Here is an 18,859-nt window from a genome sequence, read left to right on the forward strand (position 1 = left end):
TTTATCACCATTTGTTATACTATTATCCTCTGCATTTTGGATTTTTCACTGTAAATCATGTATTTTCCTACATTTATGAGTACTATATTTAATTTAGATGTTCATTAAAGGTCAAAGTATATGCAAAGGTAGCTATATCCTCCTGAGACCCAGCAATGCATTTTTGTCCTCTGTAGGGGACAAAAGTTTCAGTTTTATTTAAAAAAAAACAAAAAAAAAAACTACCCATTGCAAAGGACATTCCATTGAAAAAAAAACTGTTGCATTATGCAGTTTCCAATCAAGACAATTGTTTAATGTAAAAAAGATAAAATTTTCACTTTCCTGGGTCTCAGGAGGATATCAAAATGGAAAACGGAATAAAAAGTGACTTTTTCAACAAAACATATCATTAATTGAACATAAACCCAGTGTCTTCATCCACTGTCATTGGTCCAACTCCATGGGTTTTACTGGTGAATCAGTGTTCTAGAACAGGGGTTCCCAAAGTGGGGTACACATACCCCCAGGGGTACTTGGAAGAAGCCCAGGGGGGTACTTGAAATTTTTTGGGGAAAAATACATTAAATAAGTCATCATGTACCAATTACAAAATAAACAATGAGAATTAATGCTGAAATATAAAACACAATAAATACTTTCATATCATAATTTTATTCTCAAACATCTTGTTTAAGCTTTGGTAACATTTTAAGAACATTTCTATTTCATATTATTCAAAAATGAGTTTGAGTAGCTAAGTAGTTATTTTTTGTTGATGAAAGGTTCATTTATTAATTAACGACCACTTTATTTTTCCTTATCAATGAAAGAGAGCACTTTTTACTTCATATTTTATATTTTACACACAAAATTTACTTTAAAAAATAATTTTTTCAAATATATATATTACAGTTAAATATATGTTGTTTGCTTACAAAGTTTTGAGAATATAAGCAGACACCTTTGGCACAGGAACAAATTCTGCCTAATTTTTTTCAATCAAAAATGCTGACGTGAGAGTTGGGGGTACTTGGCTAAAAAAAGCATATTTCAGGGGGTACTCCACTGTAGAAAGTTTGAGTACCACTGTTGTAGAAGATGACAGTGTTTCCACGTTCACTACGGAGCCTCTGAATGTCCAAATGGGTTCTATCTGATGTCCATGAAAAGATGACAAACTGCATTTTACACCAATTATTTACATGTATTGATAGGATTAGTGGCTCAACAGGTATTAAACAGTTTACATCAGTAGATAATTTGTCACCAGTGGAGGTTTGGGACTTTATGGGTTAAAGCTGAAAGTTACTGTCTGTCAGTGACAGTGACCATGACTTGGCAATGACAGATGACGGGTTTCAACAAATATCTACCAGCAGTGTCTTTAACCAGTCTTACTAGTTTATCAAGCATTCTGACTTGTACTGCCGACAGTTTCTATGCCTGAAAAACAGGAACATGTTTCTGTAAAGCCTCACTCAGTCCGATGGCAGCGACAAGCCCACTCTGTGAACAGGACCTATTTTGTCCTCAGTGCAGTGAGATTTACAACCTTCCTGTTCTTTTAAAATGTGGGCATAATATTTGTCGAGTTTGTTTGCAGAAATTCTGGGAATGGAAAGGATGTCGGGAATGTCCGGTGTGTGGCACTGTGTCTGTCCCTGGGAGGCCTCCTATCAATTTGGCACTAAAATTAGCTGCAGAGGAATATCAAGTACTGAAGACCACGAAGAACAAGGATGTCTGTGTTTTACACAATGAGAAGCTGAGGATTTTTTGTCAGAATGATGAAGAACCCATCTGCCTTGTCTGCAAAACCTCAAAATACCATAAGGTTCATGAGTGCTGCCCGGTAGAAGAGGCAGCCCAACAGAAAAAGGTAGAGTAAAAATAGAAACAGGAAAATAACGTTCACACATACTACAACACTATAAGAACCACAGTTATTTGTAAGATCAAACAAAATATGGTAGGGTATTGGACTGGCTAAGTCTGATGTAGTAAAATATATATTAAGAAGTATCAGTTTAGATCAAAAAATAATGCAACTATAATGTATTGGATTAAAAGGATAAATGTGACTATATTTAACCCTTTGATGCATAAATTATGAGAACCTTAGTCAAGATTTTTTTCTTGAGTGTTTTTATTCCTCTTTAGGCATGACAAAAACAATGACATTGAATTTTTTTTTTAATTAACCTATTTTTCACGGAGTTACAAAAATGTCCACTCATTTGGACACCATGTGTTTCATTTTTGAAGCAAAGAAACATGTATTTAAAACGCAATATCAGAAACTGTGAAAACTATGAAACAAAAGCATTTTTGATGCAGGTAGTCTGATGTTTTCTCACCTTTTATCTAATACTAGTTCTCACTCACTTCATGGAAATAATATAAAAAAAAAAAAAAATTTGGTTTTTAGAAAACTTTTAATTACAGCCCAATAACAACTAGCATTTGATTTACCCTCAGTCATGTTACTGCAGATCAGGTTTATCAAGAACATACAGGTACAGTAATGGTATGAATGTCAGTGTACTATGGGATGGTGCATGAGCATCCACTGTGTCAGCTGATATGGAACTAAAACATTAAAACCCATGAATATACAAGAGAACAGCTGTAGAATAACTGTCCACTGGAGTGACCAGTATGTATGAAAGGGTTAATTGAAAAACTTAAATTAAGAACAAGCAAGAAAATTGTGTTTTCAGTGTAATTTGATGTTTTTAACTTCAATTGTGAATATTTTAGGGAGAAATTTCAGCAAAGTTGGAGCCCTTGAAGAAAAAGCTCAGAGTACTGAACAAGACAAAGCAGGAGTGGGAACAAACCAAAACCTACATACAGGTAAAAGTCTGTAGATCAATTCTTTATAGTCTTATGAACATCATAAATACAGTTTAGTATTTACTGAGGTGAAGAGACAAAGGTGATTCACTTTTAAATGTACTTCTGGTCTGAAGAGAAACATGACTCACCACTTCAAATAAACATTCCTACTGTTTACTGGTATTAAACCCAGCTTCCTCATTATTACAGACTCAAGCAAATCAAGATGAGAAGGCAATTAAGGAGGAGTTTGAGAAGTTACGGCAGTTTCTTCAGGAGGAGGAAAACAGAAGGCTGAATTTATTGAAACAAGAAAAAGAAACTAAGACCCGGGTGATGTGCGATAAACTAAAGCACATTGAGGACCAGATCAATAAACTTTCCTTCATCATCGGTGATATTGAGAAGAGCCTCAGAGAAAATGATTTAACATTTTTACATGTATGTTCATGCTTTTGAACAAAAATAAGGATTTCTTTCACCAAACATTTAATTAATGAAATATTTTATTTTTTCCTCCATTCTTGAAATAGGAATACAAGCAGACAAAGAAAAGGTATGCATACGCCACTATCAGACTAAATTAGCAGTAATTGTTGTCTGCATTAGACAATGGTCTGATCATATTAATACATTGCAGGATCAAATGCAACATTCAAGAGCCAGAGTGTATTAGAGATATTCTGATCAACTCTGCAAAGCATCTGGGGTTACTCAAGTTTGGAGTTTGGAAGAACATGGCTAAAATCATCAATTGTGGTAAGTAAGCAGAAAAAGCCTCAAAGTTCAGGTTTATTTTGGGGTGCTGACACTGTACTGAACTTTTTCACTTTTAGCTCCCATTACCCTGGATCCAAACACGGCCCAATCCAACCTGAGGTTCTCTGAAGAGTTGACCTGTGTGCAATACAACAGTAAGAAGCTCCTACCAGACAACCTTGAACGCTGCACCAGTCGTGTGTGTGTGCTTGGAGCGATCGGCTTCACATCTGGAAAACACAGCTGGACCGTAGAAGTTGGACAAGGCAAAAACTGGTACATCGGAGCAGCTCAAGAGTCCATCAAAAGAAAGAGTACCATCTTTCTCAACCCCAGCGAAGGTTTCTGGGTGATCAGCTTGAGCAACGGAGACTCATATTGGGCACAGACCTCGCCTCGCATCAAACTGGTGTTAAAGCAGAAGCCACAGAAGATAACTGTGGAGCTAGATTATGACAAAGGAAAAGTGGTGTTCATCAACACTGCCGACTCAACAACAATATATACATTCAAAGACAAATTCACTGAGAGAATTTTCCCTTACTTCTCCCCTGGGCTATACGACGATGAGAAGAAATCCAGTCCGCTAAAAATCTGTCCTCAAACAGTAAGAGTGGACGTAGAATAAACTCACACATAGTAAACACACAGGGTTTTGCACCAAAGTATGAATTTACTGATCAAAAACAACATTATTTAATCCATACTTTACAAATTAAATTAAGTATTAAGATAATAATCTGATGTTCACGAAAAGATCAAATGTTTTTTTCTTTCAAACATGACAGTAAATCTCTTCGACTTGAGGGAATTAAACTTTAAAAGTAATTTGGTATTATTGACTGTCCTTCTCTTTGCTTTTGGATTTCCTCTGTGATGCCATGTCTTTAAGTTTAGAGTCCAGCCTCCTCTGCAGATAGGCTTTCTTATTAGGGTCCATGGACTTGTCCTTCTTCCCGCTCCCAGCATAAAGGACACCCTCTTTACTTATTCTCATCCGAGCATGAGATTTGGCTTTATCTCCACAGCCGTGAACCTAAAAAAACGCGAACAAATCATCAACTTTTTGGACAAAGCATTAAACCTTAAAGCAAATCCTTACATCTAGCTATAAAAAAAGTATGACTGTATAATATGACCAAATAAACAACACAAACCAGACTGTTTATTCTTCTTTTACCTCTGGTATGTGATGACTGAGACAATATTGCCTATTGCAAAACAGGCAAAGCTGGCCCAACGTTAGAACAGAAGCCTTGCACTTGACAAAACTGCACACACTGTCGGCCTTCATGACAGCACTGATGAGTGTGTCGAAGTCGCCATCTGGAGAAGCTGCAGCAGCGATGTCGCATGCCCCTGCCTTGGTTCGGTTCTTTCCTAGAAAACAAAAAAGGTTATAGATCTCTTGACAAACTCTGAAAGGAAGACAGACTAGATGTTTTTATGGCAAACCTTTAGAAGACTTGGACTTCTTTGAAGACTGTGCCTCTCCTGATGGGATGCTGTTCTGTTGTTTTTTTGGTTGGGCATTTTCTTCCCTTTTCTGTTGCTCCCTCTTCATTCGCTCCAAATGTAAACTTTTTAAATCTACAGCAGACTGACCCGCTGGCTCTCTTAGTGGACTTGGCATAGTTTTCCCTTTATGGTCTGATTCTTCCTCTTTGTTTTCCTCTCGTGCTGGCTCCTCAGCTGCTCTTGAACTCGGGGGTCTGGAGACAGTGATGCATCTGTCTTTGCCCTCACCTTTGCTCTCATGCACAAGGCCCAACTCTTCAGCAATCTGGTGCACCAGCAGACGATCGTGAGAGTTAAACGTAGGGGGAAACTGTAGTTCACTCTGATTTAAGTTCTTCAGAAAGCTCTCAACCTGTTCTCTGATCTCTATATATCTGTTCTTGTTCTCTTCATTCTCTGTTAGAGCTGTTCCAGGTTTTGTAAGCTTATGTGTCCCAGCTGTTCCTTCCTTACTACTCACATCAGTAGATTTCTTCTGCACTTGTTTGGTCTTGTTTGGGGGCTGGTCCTTGGGCTTCTGTTTGGTCGACTTAGAGCTGCTAGACGTATTAACCTTTGTGTCTTTGAGCTCACGGGTGTAATTCTGTGGCACGATGTCTTGGATGTACTCAAATGCTGTTCTGACCTCACCAAACTCTGTCATATGACCGATGAGGGACTTTAAGAAAACGTGATTCTGAACAGTTTGAGTATCACACACGACAGCAATGTGGCGTCTAGCACGAGTAACAGCCACATTTATCCTTCTGTCCTCTGCCAAAAATCCAACTTCACCTAAAAAAAGACGATGAATAGATACGTGGGTATGTTAAATGATAAACAATTAAAGTTGATAATGTGCATGTTGCGGAAGAATCTGACAGGACTTTACATCCGGGTTTTACCTTTTCTGTTGGACCGAACTAATGACAACACCACAGCTTCTTTTTCTCTGCCCTGAAATCCATCTACAGACTTAATCTCCAGCTCTGGATGCCTTGCAGAAAGTTTCTGACGCAGCAGATCAACCTTCACAAAAAATACACACATAAAACCACATTACGTGAACTGGACACAGCACTTTAATGCATCTCAGGGTGTATTTTCATTATTTTTTCTTAATTCTGTTTGGGGTTTTTAAATTCATTAATGTAAAAGTTTTAATTATCTTTTTAAAATGATATTCAAACCCTCATGTTGTCTTCAAAAACATAGATTGTCAAACAGTGATTTTACACTGTTGCCCATAAAGTTGAAATAAAATATTGTTTACCTATTCTCATGAAATGATTGTGACAATGTGACTGATTCTCAAAAAGGTGATTACTGATGTGTACACACAGGAATAAAAAGAATGTGTTTGAAAACAAATTGTTCCAAATTCATGGGTAACTATATTTGCAGTTACCCATTATACAGTACATGGTAAAGTTCCACCTCTATGGTTTAGATTTTTTAGATCTTCACATATATCACTTACTTGTAAATTGTATGGCGCGATAACAGCTATATCTTTGGCTTTAACTCCAGCTTCAGTCAAAGCCTTTATGTGGATTTCAACAATGTCTACTTCACCTGAGGATAGAAAAAAAACACACAGTTAGATCTGACACTAGAAAATTGCAAAACTACTTTGCTTTTTTTGAATACATATGTCAGACCTTGATTGCCTTTGGACTGTTCATCTGTAACCTCCATTTCAGTCAGACCACAGCCTGCAGTGTCAATTAGTAGCAGCGGAGTGCTGGTCTCTTCTACACAGGCGACTCCTGGTATATCTCTATTTAGATGGAAGACAGTCATTTTTAAAAAGATGTTCTTCAAGAGCAGGCAGGAAACATTTTTGACATCCAAGTTGATTCTCACTTCAGTAAATGTCTCTCGACGGAGCTGTGAGCTGTTAGCCTGCCCTGGTACATCTCTTTGGAGGCCCACTCCATGATGGCACTGTTCATGCGGTACTGGACAGTAAGCATACGGACCACTGAGTCCCCATACATCTGAATAAGCCTCTCCATAAGACTCAGAGACAGTCCTTTTGATGCAGCACTGTGTGGGATATGTATAGATAAAGTCATAAAAACCATATAACAAAGGAACATTTTAGTTTTTTTTTAACTGGGATCACTGCATAAAAAGAGGAAAAGTATTTTTTACGTTTGTGATTTGATGGTAGGTGGCAATTGCTTGTAGTCTCCAGCCAGAATACATTTACGTGCTCTGAGGAGGGCAATCCAGCAGCTGCTTTCCAGGGCCTGAGCGCATTCATCTATCACCACCCAATCAAAATGTTCTGCTGGGAGGAACTTCAGAGGGCCGTCATCACAAGCACCTGCAGACACAGACAAGTGGGCTCTGATTGCATTTCTACATCTCTGCCGGTACTTAAGGACATTATTTTGTTCACAAGGGGACATAACTGACCTGTGTTGGTTGATAACACAACATCAGCACTTTTAAGGATCTGGGTAATGGCTGCTGCTTCTCTGGTTTTCAGCTCTTTTCTTAGCTCCCCAATTTCCCTTTTCAAGTTGCCTCGCTCTCCTTTATCATGCATCTTCTTTACTCCCATCTTGACAAAAGAAAATATCAGAATCCTTTAGGGTTTCAAAAGATTAAATGTAAGTCTTTTTAAAGTCACTTAAGATTTATTTTTTGTTATCAAGCCAGATATTATTGAACTTGCATTCACCCCCTACTATTAAGAGAATCAATTACAAAATATTACTTCCATGAGTAGCATTTGGGACATTGTGTTAGCCCTCACACCACATTACAGCATATTAGGTTGGTGTGTTTGGATAAAATGCAGCTTGCATTAATGGTAATGTTATTGTAGAGTTTTTATTTTATTTTTTTTTAATGCATGATCAATACAATTTTTCCTCAAAACGCAGTGAAAAGCAAGACTGACATGAAAGGAATCTTATAAAAACCAAATATTTTCAAGACCAGTCAAAATCATATTTCAGACATTTTAAGATTTAGATTTTTGGATTTTAGACTTTACTTCTTAAGGACCTGCAGAAACTAATTTTAGATAAAACATTAACAGAGGTACACGCCAACAGACTTACAAAAGCCTTATCCATGTCTTTACGAATGTCAGAAATGATGTTTGCATTGTCACTCTGAGCGAGGATGGCATCCAGTGAATGTTTCTGTATCGACTCCAGCAGTCTGGCAGGGTGACCCAGCCTCAGGACTTTGGCCTTGCACTGTGCTAACCTCTCCACTAAGTTATCCACAGCAACATTAGAGGGGGCACAGCACAGGACCTACACATACACAGAAACCGGTAAAGAAAAGAATCCTGTCTATGCTGAGATTATGCAAACATATGAAAAGATACACATTGAAAACACTCCACCTTCTGGCCTTGTTTGACAGCCTGCAGGATGATCTCCACCACAGTGGTGGTTTTCCCAGTCCCTGGAGGTCCATGAATCACAGCTAGTTCTCTCTGAGACAAAGCAAAAGACACAGCATCTCTCTGGGATTCATCCAGGTTTGGGTTAAAGAATTCCATTTCATCTGATGAGATATGAGAAGCACAAAATTAACCATTTTGTTGTGTTGTTTAGATTGTATACTGTATAACAATATAAATTAAGAATCATAAGAAAAAATAGGATAACTTTCAACAAGATATGTCAGATAAAACTTACAGCGCTGTGACTGTGTAGAAGGTTTGCTATCTCCAAACAGAACATTTATCAGATTGGCAGCTGGACCATTGCCGTATCCATTTAAAGCATTCAAGGCACTACAGGCATAAAAACAAAGAGAGATTAAGTTATTTCACAGTTTCAAAATGTATGTTTTATAGAGTTGTACATTTGAGATTTCACTTACTGTTTCATTCGTTTGTAGGTGACATCATTGGCTAATTTTAAGAGGTTAAAAAGACCATCTGTATCAAAACTAAAGCCATCCTTTGAGTCATCAAAAGCCACACTGATTGATGCCTGGCTGACTCTCGTCACAATCCCTGTGCTGATCTGAGAAGATGCACTGCATCCACCCACATCATACAAACCAACTATGTCCCCTGGGGAAAAAATGCATAAATGACACATGAAGAAAAATGTGACATAAAAATAACAAAACATCTAAGATCAAATGTTCAGTTTCTCACCAGGTCCAAAGTTGTTGCTTGGAAGAACAGAGAAACCAAGATGTTTTCTTGGCTCAAGAACAACAACTGTACGGCCATACAAGCCTGTGGACTGACTCCCTATCTGCAGTTTCAGCAAACATACTCCTTTATTTTGAAGATCCTTAAGAGATATATTTTCCTGCCAAATTCTGTGGAAAAAGTAAAGAGAGTCATTTAATAGGGACAAGATTTTTTCTTTTTTAGATGCATCCATGCTTTTCTACAAGATGGTTTGCCCTCATTATGTTTAATATCAGTAGTCTCCTCTATATCAAGTCAGACTGATTTGAAACTTGCAGGCTGATTATTATAACCATGATATAACAATAGAGATTCATTGTTGGAGTTACAGTTCCTGGGGGGAAATGCCTTGTTAAAGACAATAGAATCTCTCTCAAGATAAAAAGTTAAGAGATTAAAGGCAGTTTACTTGTCAAAAGGAGTATAAAAAGAAAATAACCCTATGATGGTTGTCTAAAACAATACTACTTTGTATTATTGGAAGTTTTGGATCCAGGATTTTTCCTAAATTGTTTGAATAAAAGCCAGAATATCCAAGCTAACTATTTTAATACTCATTTAACACGGTGCAACAGGAGAAGCTTCACTCATCCTCTGTTATAAATTCTAAGTGTAATTTCTCGTACCTTGTCTCTGCTATTTCAGCCTCTCTCTCCTCCTGTAGAAGCTCAAGTGTCTTAAACACAAACTGTTCAACAGCCATGACTCACTGCAAAAAGATCATCAGACCCAAACATCATGTCACTCAGTTTCAGCTACACACAACCTACAAAAAGTTAACATTGACACCAGGCGACTACATTTGACCCGTTTAAATGTATTGAAAAGGACCAGTCTAAATGGTCTCCTTTTCGTCGTGATGTAGCATGTGAAGAAAAACCAGGCAAATATATCTTAAGTGCTATAGAGCTGATTTACAGTAATATTCCCATGTTAGCTTATTAAACAAACTCAACTGAGTCACTTTAGCTTAGCTTGCGCGGAGTTAGCAAACAGTGCTTACGCTTACCCATTAATGTGGAAATAGTTGCTAGTAAAAACCGAAAGAACAGACGCCAGAAAATCAAGATTAATTCAGGAAATATTTGTCATGTCAACATATTTACACCGGGAGAATTACAGTAGTCATGCAGCCTTCTTTGCTTGTGTTTAGCCTCTCCTGTCACTAGCTGCTGCCACCTACCGCCTCGGATGACTCTCTGCTTGTCACAGGAAACTTTTATTTGGAAAAGCTCAAACCGGAAGTCGCTGTGCTACGTTGACGCTCCAGAAACACGTTGAGCTGAGTTGTCAATCAAGCTGAATCAAAGCGATATTTTTAATTATAAATCCAGGTTACATCTGTTGTAGCAGGATGCACGGGGCCGTTTGGGCTCGTTGCTGTGTGTGAGGCTTAGATCTCTGCAGGACATGTTGGTTTATTATCAGCAACATCTCAGTCAGGAAGGAAGGAAGCACTTGCACTGCAAAGCTGCAGACCTGAGCTAACCCATTTTTATTTACAGCTGTACGACTCATTTTTGCGCCTTTTTGGAAATGAGAACGACGGTTGTGCTGTTACAGGCCATCTCATGCTGCTGGTTGGTCAGTGCAACACTTTCTAAAACTGATGCAAAGAAGTCGCACAAAGCTGAGGCTGAGGTGAGTAACTTCTGGTCTTACCTTGAGATGGAATAAGCTGTTTACTGTCAGGCCACAAAGTCTGACATAAAATCTGCCTTGTCTACATCGTATCTGGTCTGACATACTGCAGGACTCCCTCATCTGTGCTGTCCAGGATCAGGAAGTCCCCCTCTGTCCTTATCTGTCATGGTGTGTGTTGTCTGTTTCTAAAACTGTGCTTTTGTCCTCTCTTTGATTCCACTGTTTAGACAACTCCAGCAGAGTTGTCTGTGTTGGACAGAGGCCTTGTTGTGTCAGACACGCATTGGAAAGACATAGTCAAGGAAGAAAAGAGATACTCTGCTCATATCAAGAAAGGATTTCAAGGACAAGTGCTCGGATATGTTACACCTGTAAGTTTAAAAAACAGCACAGCTACTAAAACTACAACCTCATTTCACTACAAAACTCAAAGATCAGTTCTAGTTTTCACTCAAGCAAAAAACTACAAGATTTTTTTTTTTTTTTTTTGCATTGATGTCTTCCATGGAAAGGGTTGATTTCAAGTAATTATACAGTAGTAGTAGTAGTTACTGTACATTTTGAGTTTTATTGTTTAGGTTTTATCCTTTAAAGTTGCATTTCTTTGTTGTAATTCACATTTTTTTCCACAATCTGCAGTGGAACTCCCATGGCTATGACATTGCGAAGATGTTTGGCTCCAAACTAACCTCAGTGTCACCAGTGTGGCTTCAGCTTCGCAGACGGGGACCTGAAACATTTGACGTCACTGGACTCCACGACCATGATCCAGGTAGATGTCTGACCAAAGCCCAAAGTCCTTTGTTTAGCTGTGCATCACCTCTTGTTATGCTTGTAAGATTTAGAAAATCTGTTTGTTTTCAGGCTGGGTCAAAGCTGTACGCAAGTCTAACAAGAAAGTCAAGATAGGTGAGTGAATGCCATCCAACACAGTGCTCACTACAGCTCAGATCAGTGAGTGTTTTCTGTTGTGCTCCATTATCTGTATTCTGTCTTTATTCTTAGTGCCTCGACTGTTATTCGATGGATGGTCTTATCAGGATTACATGAGTGTGCTGGCCAGTGAAGATGAAATTGAGGAGCTGGCAAGTGAGCTGTTGGATGTTGCTAAGGTAATAAAGCACCGCTAAGTGTTTAGTCTTTAACTTGAATCAGTATTGTGTTTGTCCTACCTCTGACTAATGAAGCTGTGACCTTGCAGACTGAAGGATTTGATGGGTTTACTTTGGAGCTGTGGAGTCAGCTTGGAGGCAACAAAAGAAAGTAAGTCAGTCTAAAGACACGATAGTTAATAGAGGTGTGAATCTTAGCTTGCCTCAAATGGCCTTTTCAGTGCTCAGTTAATCTAAGCAGTCAATTACACCTGAACTCTTTACACTGCTTTAAAAGGGCTGCACCTAACTGGTATCTATTCAATAGCAATATCTGTGTGACTATAAATAGTCTGTAAATATCATAAAGGTGAAACAGAAATCCTTCTGCAGTGCATTAAAACTAGACGTGATTATTCATGGCCTCGCGATTTGATATATTTTCTTTCCTCTATTAATAATACATACTTTCTTTGTATTTTTCTGAGATGCTTCAAGTTTCTGACATACTGAATATAATCTTTGCCAAACAGGGAGCTCGTCCATTTAATAAAACACATATGTGAGACTTTAAAGACGAAAAGACTGGACTGCATCCTTGTCATTCCACCTGCTGTCACCAGGTAAATTCAATACATTTTCTTTTACTCTGTGTAAAATGTTAAAAATAATTACTAGACAGTTAACTGTGGTTTCTTTTCATGAGTTCGGGACAGCCGGGTATGTTTGGCAGGGAGGAGTTTGAGCAGTTGGCTCCGGCAGTTGATGGATTCAGCCTCATGACGTACGACTACTCCAGTGGTTCAAGGTGAGGGTCTTGTATTCTAACATAGATCCAGTGGCATGAGTGTTTATTTTCTTAAGCTTTTTTTTTTTTTTTTTGTTTTTTGTTTTTTTTGTAGATCAGGTCCGAGCTCTCCCTTGCCCTGGGTAAGAGACTGTGTCCTCCAGCTCGCACCTACTACTCAGTGGAGGCAAAAGATTCTGCTTGGACTCAACTTATACGGCCTTGATTTTGCAAATCAGGGAACAGAGCCGATTCTAGGTGTCAGGTAATGTACTGTACTGTGATACTTCTCGAATATTTCCATTTTAACCACAACTGATTTCACTAATGTAACTCATTTCCTTCAGGTACATTGAGATTTTGCGAGAACACAGACCAAAACTACTCTGGGATGAATATTCAGCTGAGCATTATTTCAGTTACAAGAGGTAGTGATAGTATAGTGTCTTACATGAAGAAATATTGGCTTTAAACAGCAACTGTTTAAAAGCATCTGTCCCTTTTTATTTCAGAAACAATGCCGTTAAGCATGTGGTATACTATCCTTCATTAAAGGTAAAGTTCTTCACACTTCACAGTATTTATCTGTTTTCAATTTACCATTTACGTCACAAACATACATGTTTTTGCACTAATGTGAAGATAAACCTTTTTTTCATTATTTTACAGTCCATGTACCTGAGGATCTCTTTAGCTACTGAACTGGGGACTGGGATTTCCTTGTGGGAACTAGGACAAGGCCTGGATTATTTCTATGACCTCCTGTGAGAGCTGGACTTGAAGCAGTGGACATTGGTTCATCAGCACATGTATTTTGTTTTTATTCTCGATCATGGTGCACCAAAAATTTAAGTGATGTATGCAGGTTTTCTTTTCCTTTGCTAAACAACTGAAATGAACACCGAAATGAGCCTTTGAAACAGTTTGGTTAATATTCAACTTGGGCAGCTGCTGGATGGGGTCAAAAGTTTGGAGAAATCTTGTTGACATGAAAGCAATGGATTTGTTGATTTTAAAACAGTAAACAACAGGTACTTCAGTATGTTTTATTCATTTACTCTGATGTCACAGTAAAAAAAAAAGCCAAAAAAAAGTGTACATTTCAGTCAGAGTGCAGTAATAACATGTTGATTTAACAACAGAGGGTGCATGATCATCAATATGTATAAAGCTGAATGAAGGGATTCATGTGCCACAAGTTTTATTTCATGTCATTTTCTAAGACATTTTGATTGTGTGTTTTCATGGGTTTATAATTTTCACATTAACACATAATGAAGTTGTATGAGCATATATTTGGACCAAGCTTCTTCCAATATGAATTTTTGTTTAATGACATGAATATAAATGTGAAATAGCAGTTGTTAAACTTAAGCATCAGTGCTGTAAAGATGTTTTTACTTGGTGCTACAAAGCAGGATTAGATTATTTACAGCGAGTGAGGTCGACTGCATATTCTGACCAGTAATTAGGTGTTTGTCTATGACGACGTGCACTGCATCTTCTTGGCTTGCTGAAAAAAAAAAAGGAAGAATGTAGAGTTTTGTTTAGGCTTTAGAAGAACTTGAAAAAGGGTGTAATGCCACATCCTTCTGAGACCCAGCAATGCATTTTTGTCTTTTGTAAGGGACAAGAGTTTCACAGCTTTACTTAAAAAAAAAAAACTAAACAAAACAACACAACCATCATCCACTGCAAAGGACATTCTCTAGAAAATATAAATAAAATAAAAAAAATTATCTAAAAAAACTGTTGCATCCTGCTGTTTTCAATCACGGCAATTATTTAATGTAAAAAAGCCAGAACGTTTACTGGGTCTCAGGAGGATATAATTCAGGTATGTGTCAGCTAATGTGGGAGGCTCACCTGTGTAGGATCCACCACTATCTTTCACAAAGTCCTCCACAATCAAGGGCAGGTTGGCAAAGTCAGGTCTCCGCACCAGTTCAAACACAGAGGGCTTTAAGCAAAAATGGTTACTTAACACACTGTACATCACCTTGTATATTAATATATCAGGGTATATCCCCCTCATGTGCATTAGAGAAACACTAACCCCTGTTAAACTGTAGCCACTGAAGATCCACTTCTGTCCCTCAGTGGCACAACAAAGGGCCGACACCCCTTGGCCTACAGCACACACAGGCTCTGCACCAAAAAAAAAAAAAATCATTTGCACTACACATGCAGAATATGTTACAGACTTTTAATCTTCTAATGAGCTTCAGACTCACTTTGGTTGGAGACAAAGTGTGTGAGAATGCGGTGCAGAGAACCACTATGTGCCAGGTCATTCAGTGCTCCGGGACAGTCTGGAATGAGCAGCGCTTGATATCGAGCTCCTGAAAAGGGTCACCATGACATGAGCAGAGTCCAAACAACAGTGGGCATTAAAAATGACCTTTAACAAAAACAGGTATGCTCACCATCTATTGATTCAAGTTTGGCTGGTGTTGCGTAGGGCTTTACATTAAAATCCTGCACCCATCTGGCAGTACTTTCATCCACTCCGACAAAGTCTATAGGCTTCCCCTACAATTAAAAGTAAACAGTATAATCTCTGAACAGAGTAAGAGATGACATGCTGAGGTCGTAGTGTTTTCTATGCCAAAAGGACAGAGGTGTCAAAAGTATTCACATTTATTACTAAGAAGTATAGATTCTAGGGTTTAAAAAGACTTCTGTAGAAGTTGATGTATCAACTCAAGCTTTTTACTAAAGTAAAAGTGTAAAAGTACTGGTTTCAAGTACATGTAAGGGAAAAAAATGCCATTAGGACAAAAGCTTCGGCGGCGCCACAGAGGCCTATAGTGCACTACCCCACCTCCCCAAAAAATGTTTTTCTAAAGGCCATAATGACTAATGTTATTGTTTAAAAATGTGGGATGCACCAGGCTGCCTGTTTCAGCTGCATATATGCCCACTGAAAATGAACACATTTTTTAGTACAATGCAAATATATTAAAGAACCATATATGTGTCCTACTGAGCATTAACATGTGTTTCATGGAGCAGAGGACATGATGACTAGTTGAATATAAGTATTGTAATGGTGCAAAAATTCAAGTGCAATGGATCTTGTACAAACCAATAGGGTGTCGGAATGGTATATGTTCATACTTCTCATCCAACCACAATCAAATTCACTCTATCCGGATGGTCCCATTTATCTGGATCGTTTTTTTTAATTTGAACAATGACAAGCTGGAATAAAAACAAGCCAAAATGAAATAGAAGTAACGACGCTATTTTTAAAATGTAAGGAGTAGAAAGTACAGATAATTGTGTGAAAACGTAAGTAGAAGTAAAAAGTTGGCCGAAAAATATTTACTCAAGTAAAGTGTAGATATCAAAAATTTCTACTTAAGTAAGGTAACAAAGTATTTGTACTTGTGTTACTTGGCACCTCTGCAAGGGGAAGGATATCAAAAGTAGTTTTCCTGCCAAATATGGATGCCCATGTCTGCAGTACAGCTAACTAATTAAAAACAAACTATCTCGAGTATGTGCTACCCCTTTGGAAAGCTTAAAGTTCCATATAACACACCAGATTGCTTTGGTAATAGTGCTGGGACATACTATTGGTACGATTGCAACCTGATAAAAACCACATCAACTCATTCACATCAAGTCATTAAGAGACACAAGCACAAAGAGAACACCAAAAGGTTTGGTAGCATGGTCTTGATTTTTCTTAAAGCTGTTCACTGGTGGAAAGTACTTTTATACAAGTACTTTATACTTGTACTCCACTACACCATAGAGTCAAATACTGTACTTTTTGCTGGGACATTTTACTTTACAGCTTAAGTTACTTTTTGCTTATTACACTGTTGCTCATAAAGTAGGAATAATTTTGTTTTCAGACACATTCCTCTTTTTTACTCCTATTCATACCCATCAGTAATCACCTTTGACCTGGTGCAATGATTACATACCAAATCCCAGTTACACTCTATCAAGAATACATCATATTGTCACAATCATTTCATGAGAAGGAACAAAAATACTTTATTCCAACTTTATGAGCAATAAGGGTGGGTGATACTGGGAATTTTGGTATCAGTCCGATACCAAGTAAATACAGGGCTACTATCACCAATACTTTTTACTTGAAATGTCATGATCTTTGAATAATTTTGTGATTTTGCCTTTAGTTAGTTAATAATGATTATGATAAAACACAGGACAAAGATTTTAGGCAAATAAACATGTTTTTTAATTAACTAACTACAATATAAAACTATTTATCAGTATAAAAATAATAGAGTAATTCCCCCTTTAAATTTGTGGTGTTACCACAGTGGCAAATGACTTTATTGTACACATCACATATGGCAATTTCATATGCAGTCAGCTGCAGTGAATAAGCTCCACACAGCGTTTCTCTTTCTCTCGGCCATCACGGGCTGCACTCAGTCAGTGCTCTGTCTCTCCGTTCTCTGACAAAGTGTGTTTGTGTGTGTGTGTGTGTGTGTGTATGTGTGTGTGTGTGTGTGTGTGTGGGGGGGGGGGGTTACAGTGTGCCTGAGAGAGCAGCAGAGAGAGAGAGAGAGGGGTGCGCTGTTTGCACAGACAGACAGACTTGGGGGGAATTCACATAAGTTGCTGGACATATAGAAGAGAAACTGCAACAAAAGTATGGATCTCATCATGTATCATCATATTGATCTGTTACCGATACTCATCTTGGTATCAGTACTACCGATATTTAGATTGATACGCCCAGACCTAATGACCAACAGTGTGGTTGCCTTTGATTTTGAATGTTTGTGATAAAATGAATTGTTACATAGTAAGTTATTGGTTTAGTTTAATATTAGCAGTTAAAATGAATAGTTTAAACAACATAACTTCAACATCTAGGGACCATTTTATTACTCAATTTTTATACCTTTAAATATTTTGAAGACAGAACTTTTGCCAATTTCTCAATATGATATTAGTATATTTTATAAAATAAAGAATCTGAGTACCTCATCCACCACTGGATCTTATATAATACTATCTATTATGGTGACTAAAGCAGTATCTGTTTTTAATTGTGTTTTGTTTTTTTTTCATGTGATATCATTATTAACACTCAGTACTGGACTAACTGATGAATTACAGGTCATAAATCTTAATTTGTCTCAGTGCTGTTCAGAGTCTTACCCCAGGTGTTGCTGTCTGGAGGTTGAAGGCTGAGGTGCACAGGCTGAAGGACTGGTGGAATGACTTTGCTGACACCCCTGAATGAAAACATCCGCTTAAATATAAAACAAAACAAGTATCTCCAACAGGAAACGGTAATTTAGACAGCTGTAGACTAGGTTTGACCATAGCCAGAGCTACAAACGTAAAAAATAAAAAAAAAAATACTATGTTAAACAGTTTGATGTAAATGATGCATACAACACAATGTTACACAGTATTTAGTAAATGAATAAACGATAAAATCAATGGTATGTTTGTGGATTATAAGTGAATTATCCGACCTTGAGGAGAGGCACTCGCCACTATCAAACAAGTTGGCTTCGCAGACATTTCATTTAACTCTACTTTTCTCCTGCGTCAAATATTTTACTTCTTTTTTTTTTCAATCGAATAACTTGGCAATTTTCGGTAAAAATCGGTGAAATCAAGCAGGAGTACGAAGAGGAAGTTGTAGTCACATGATAACAACATCCTGTAGGGTAATTTCAAAATAAAAGCCCGGTGTAATTCAGGATAAAATAGGACACAGGTTCATGAATGGAAAACAATTTTATTAGCCGTTCAAAGAGCGATCATTTTATATCATTGTTCACTCATTTTGATAAATAAATTGTGGCATAAAAAAGAGACTACTTAAACAAAAAATAACAGATGTATCCTAGATTATGTGTTTCCTCTTTATTTAACCCGTAAAGACCCAACCATCCATCGACAACCAAAATCATCTACTGATCTAAACTGTTAATACCTGTTGATCCACTAATCCTATCAATACATGTAAGTAACTGGTATAAAATACACTTTTCTCATCTTTTCATGGTCATCAGATATGACCCATTTGGACATTCAGAGGCTCCGTAGTGAACGTGGAAACACTGTCATCTT

The 18,859-nt window shown here is 37.7% G+C and overlaps 4 protein-coding genes across 4 annotated transcripts; 2 read left to right on the forward strand and 2 right to left on the reverse strand.

The window, feature by feature from the left end:
• The first annotated feature begins 1,386 nt into the window (after positions 1–1,386).
• On the forward strand, positions 1,387–4,239 carry LOC115420510 (zinc-binding protein A33-like). Its single transcript, XM_030135796.1, has 6 exons — positions 1,387–1,861; positions 2,743–2,838; positions 3,031–3,261; positions 3,354–3,376; positions 3,461–3,579; positions 3,657–4,239. The coding sequence occupies exons 1-6, from the start codon at positions 1,469–1,471 to the stop codon at positions 4,205–4,207; spliced, it is 1,413 nt and encodes a 470-aa protein (XP_029991656.1). The 5' UTR covers positions 1,387–1,468; the 3' UTR covers positions 4,208–4,239.
• On the reverse strand, positions 4,238–10,419 carry ighmbp2 (immunoglobulin mu DNA binding protein 2). Its single transcript, XM_030135786.1, has 16 exons — positions 10,266–10,419; positions 9,883–9,965; positions 9,215–9,384; positions 8,932–9,127; positions 8,745–8,842; positions 8,447–8,610; positions 8,154–8,354; positions 7,501–7,648; positions 7,234–7,408; positions 6,943–7,125; positions 6,738–6,856; positions 6,557–6,651; positions 5,982–6,105; positions 5,035–5,871; positions 4,760–4,959; positions 4,238–4,615 (listed from the first exon to the last, which is right to left on the reverse strand). Exons 2-16 carry the CDS (start codon positions 9,957–9,959, stop codon positions 4,415–4,417), a joined length of 2,988 nt encoding a protein of 995 aa, XP_029991646.1. The 5' UTR covers positions 9,960–9,965; positions 10,266–10,419; the 3' UTR covers positions 4,238–4,414.
• Positions 10,420–10,507: 88 nt separating this feature from the next.
• On the forward strand, positions 10,508–13,894 carry chid1 (chitinase domain containing 1). Its single transcript, XM_030135799.1, has 12 exons — positions 10,508–10,897; positions 11,128–11,271; positions 11,540–11,672; positions 11,765–11,809; positions 11,906–12,012; positions 12,102–12,163; positions 12,525–12,614; positions 12,698–12,799; positions 12,894–13,043; positions 13,126–13,206; positions 13,291–13,333; positions 13,448–13,894. The coding sequence occupies exons 1-12, from the start codon at positions 10,793–10,795 to the stop codon at positions 13,544–13,546; spliced, it is 1,161 nt and encodes a 386-aa protein (XP_029991659.1). The 5' UTR covers positions 10,508–10,792; the 3' UTR covers positions 13,547–13,894.
• gatd1 (glutamine amidotransferase class 1 domain containing 1) lies at positions 13,811–18,441 on the reverse strand. Its single transcript, XM_030135800.1, has 7 exons — positions 18,256–18,441; positions 17,933–18,009; positions 15,205–15,310; positions 15,013–15,120; positions 14,835–14,926; positions 14,645–14,738; positions 13,811–14,291 (listed from the first exon to the last, which is right to left on the reverse strand). Exons 1-7 carry the CDS (start codon positions 18,302–18,304, stop codon positions 14,176–14,178), a joined length of 642 nt encoding a protein of 213 aa, XP_029991660.1. The 5' UTR covers positions 18,305–18,441; the 3' UTR covers positions 13,811–14,175.
• Between the last annotated feature and the right edge of the window lie 418 nt (positions 18,442–18,859).

This window comes from Sphaeramia orbicularis, chromosome 6 (assembly GCF_902148855.1).
Source record: "Sphaeramia orbicularis chromosome 6, fSphaOr1.1, whole genome shotgun sequence".
NCBI lineage: Eukaryota > Metazoa > Chordata > Actinopteri > Kurtiformes > Apogonidae > Sphaeramia > Sphaeramia orbicularis.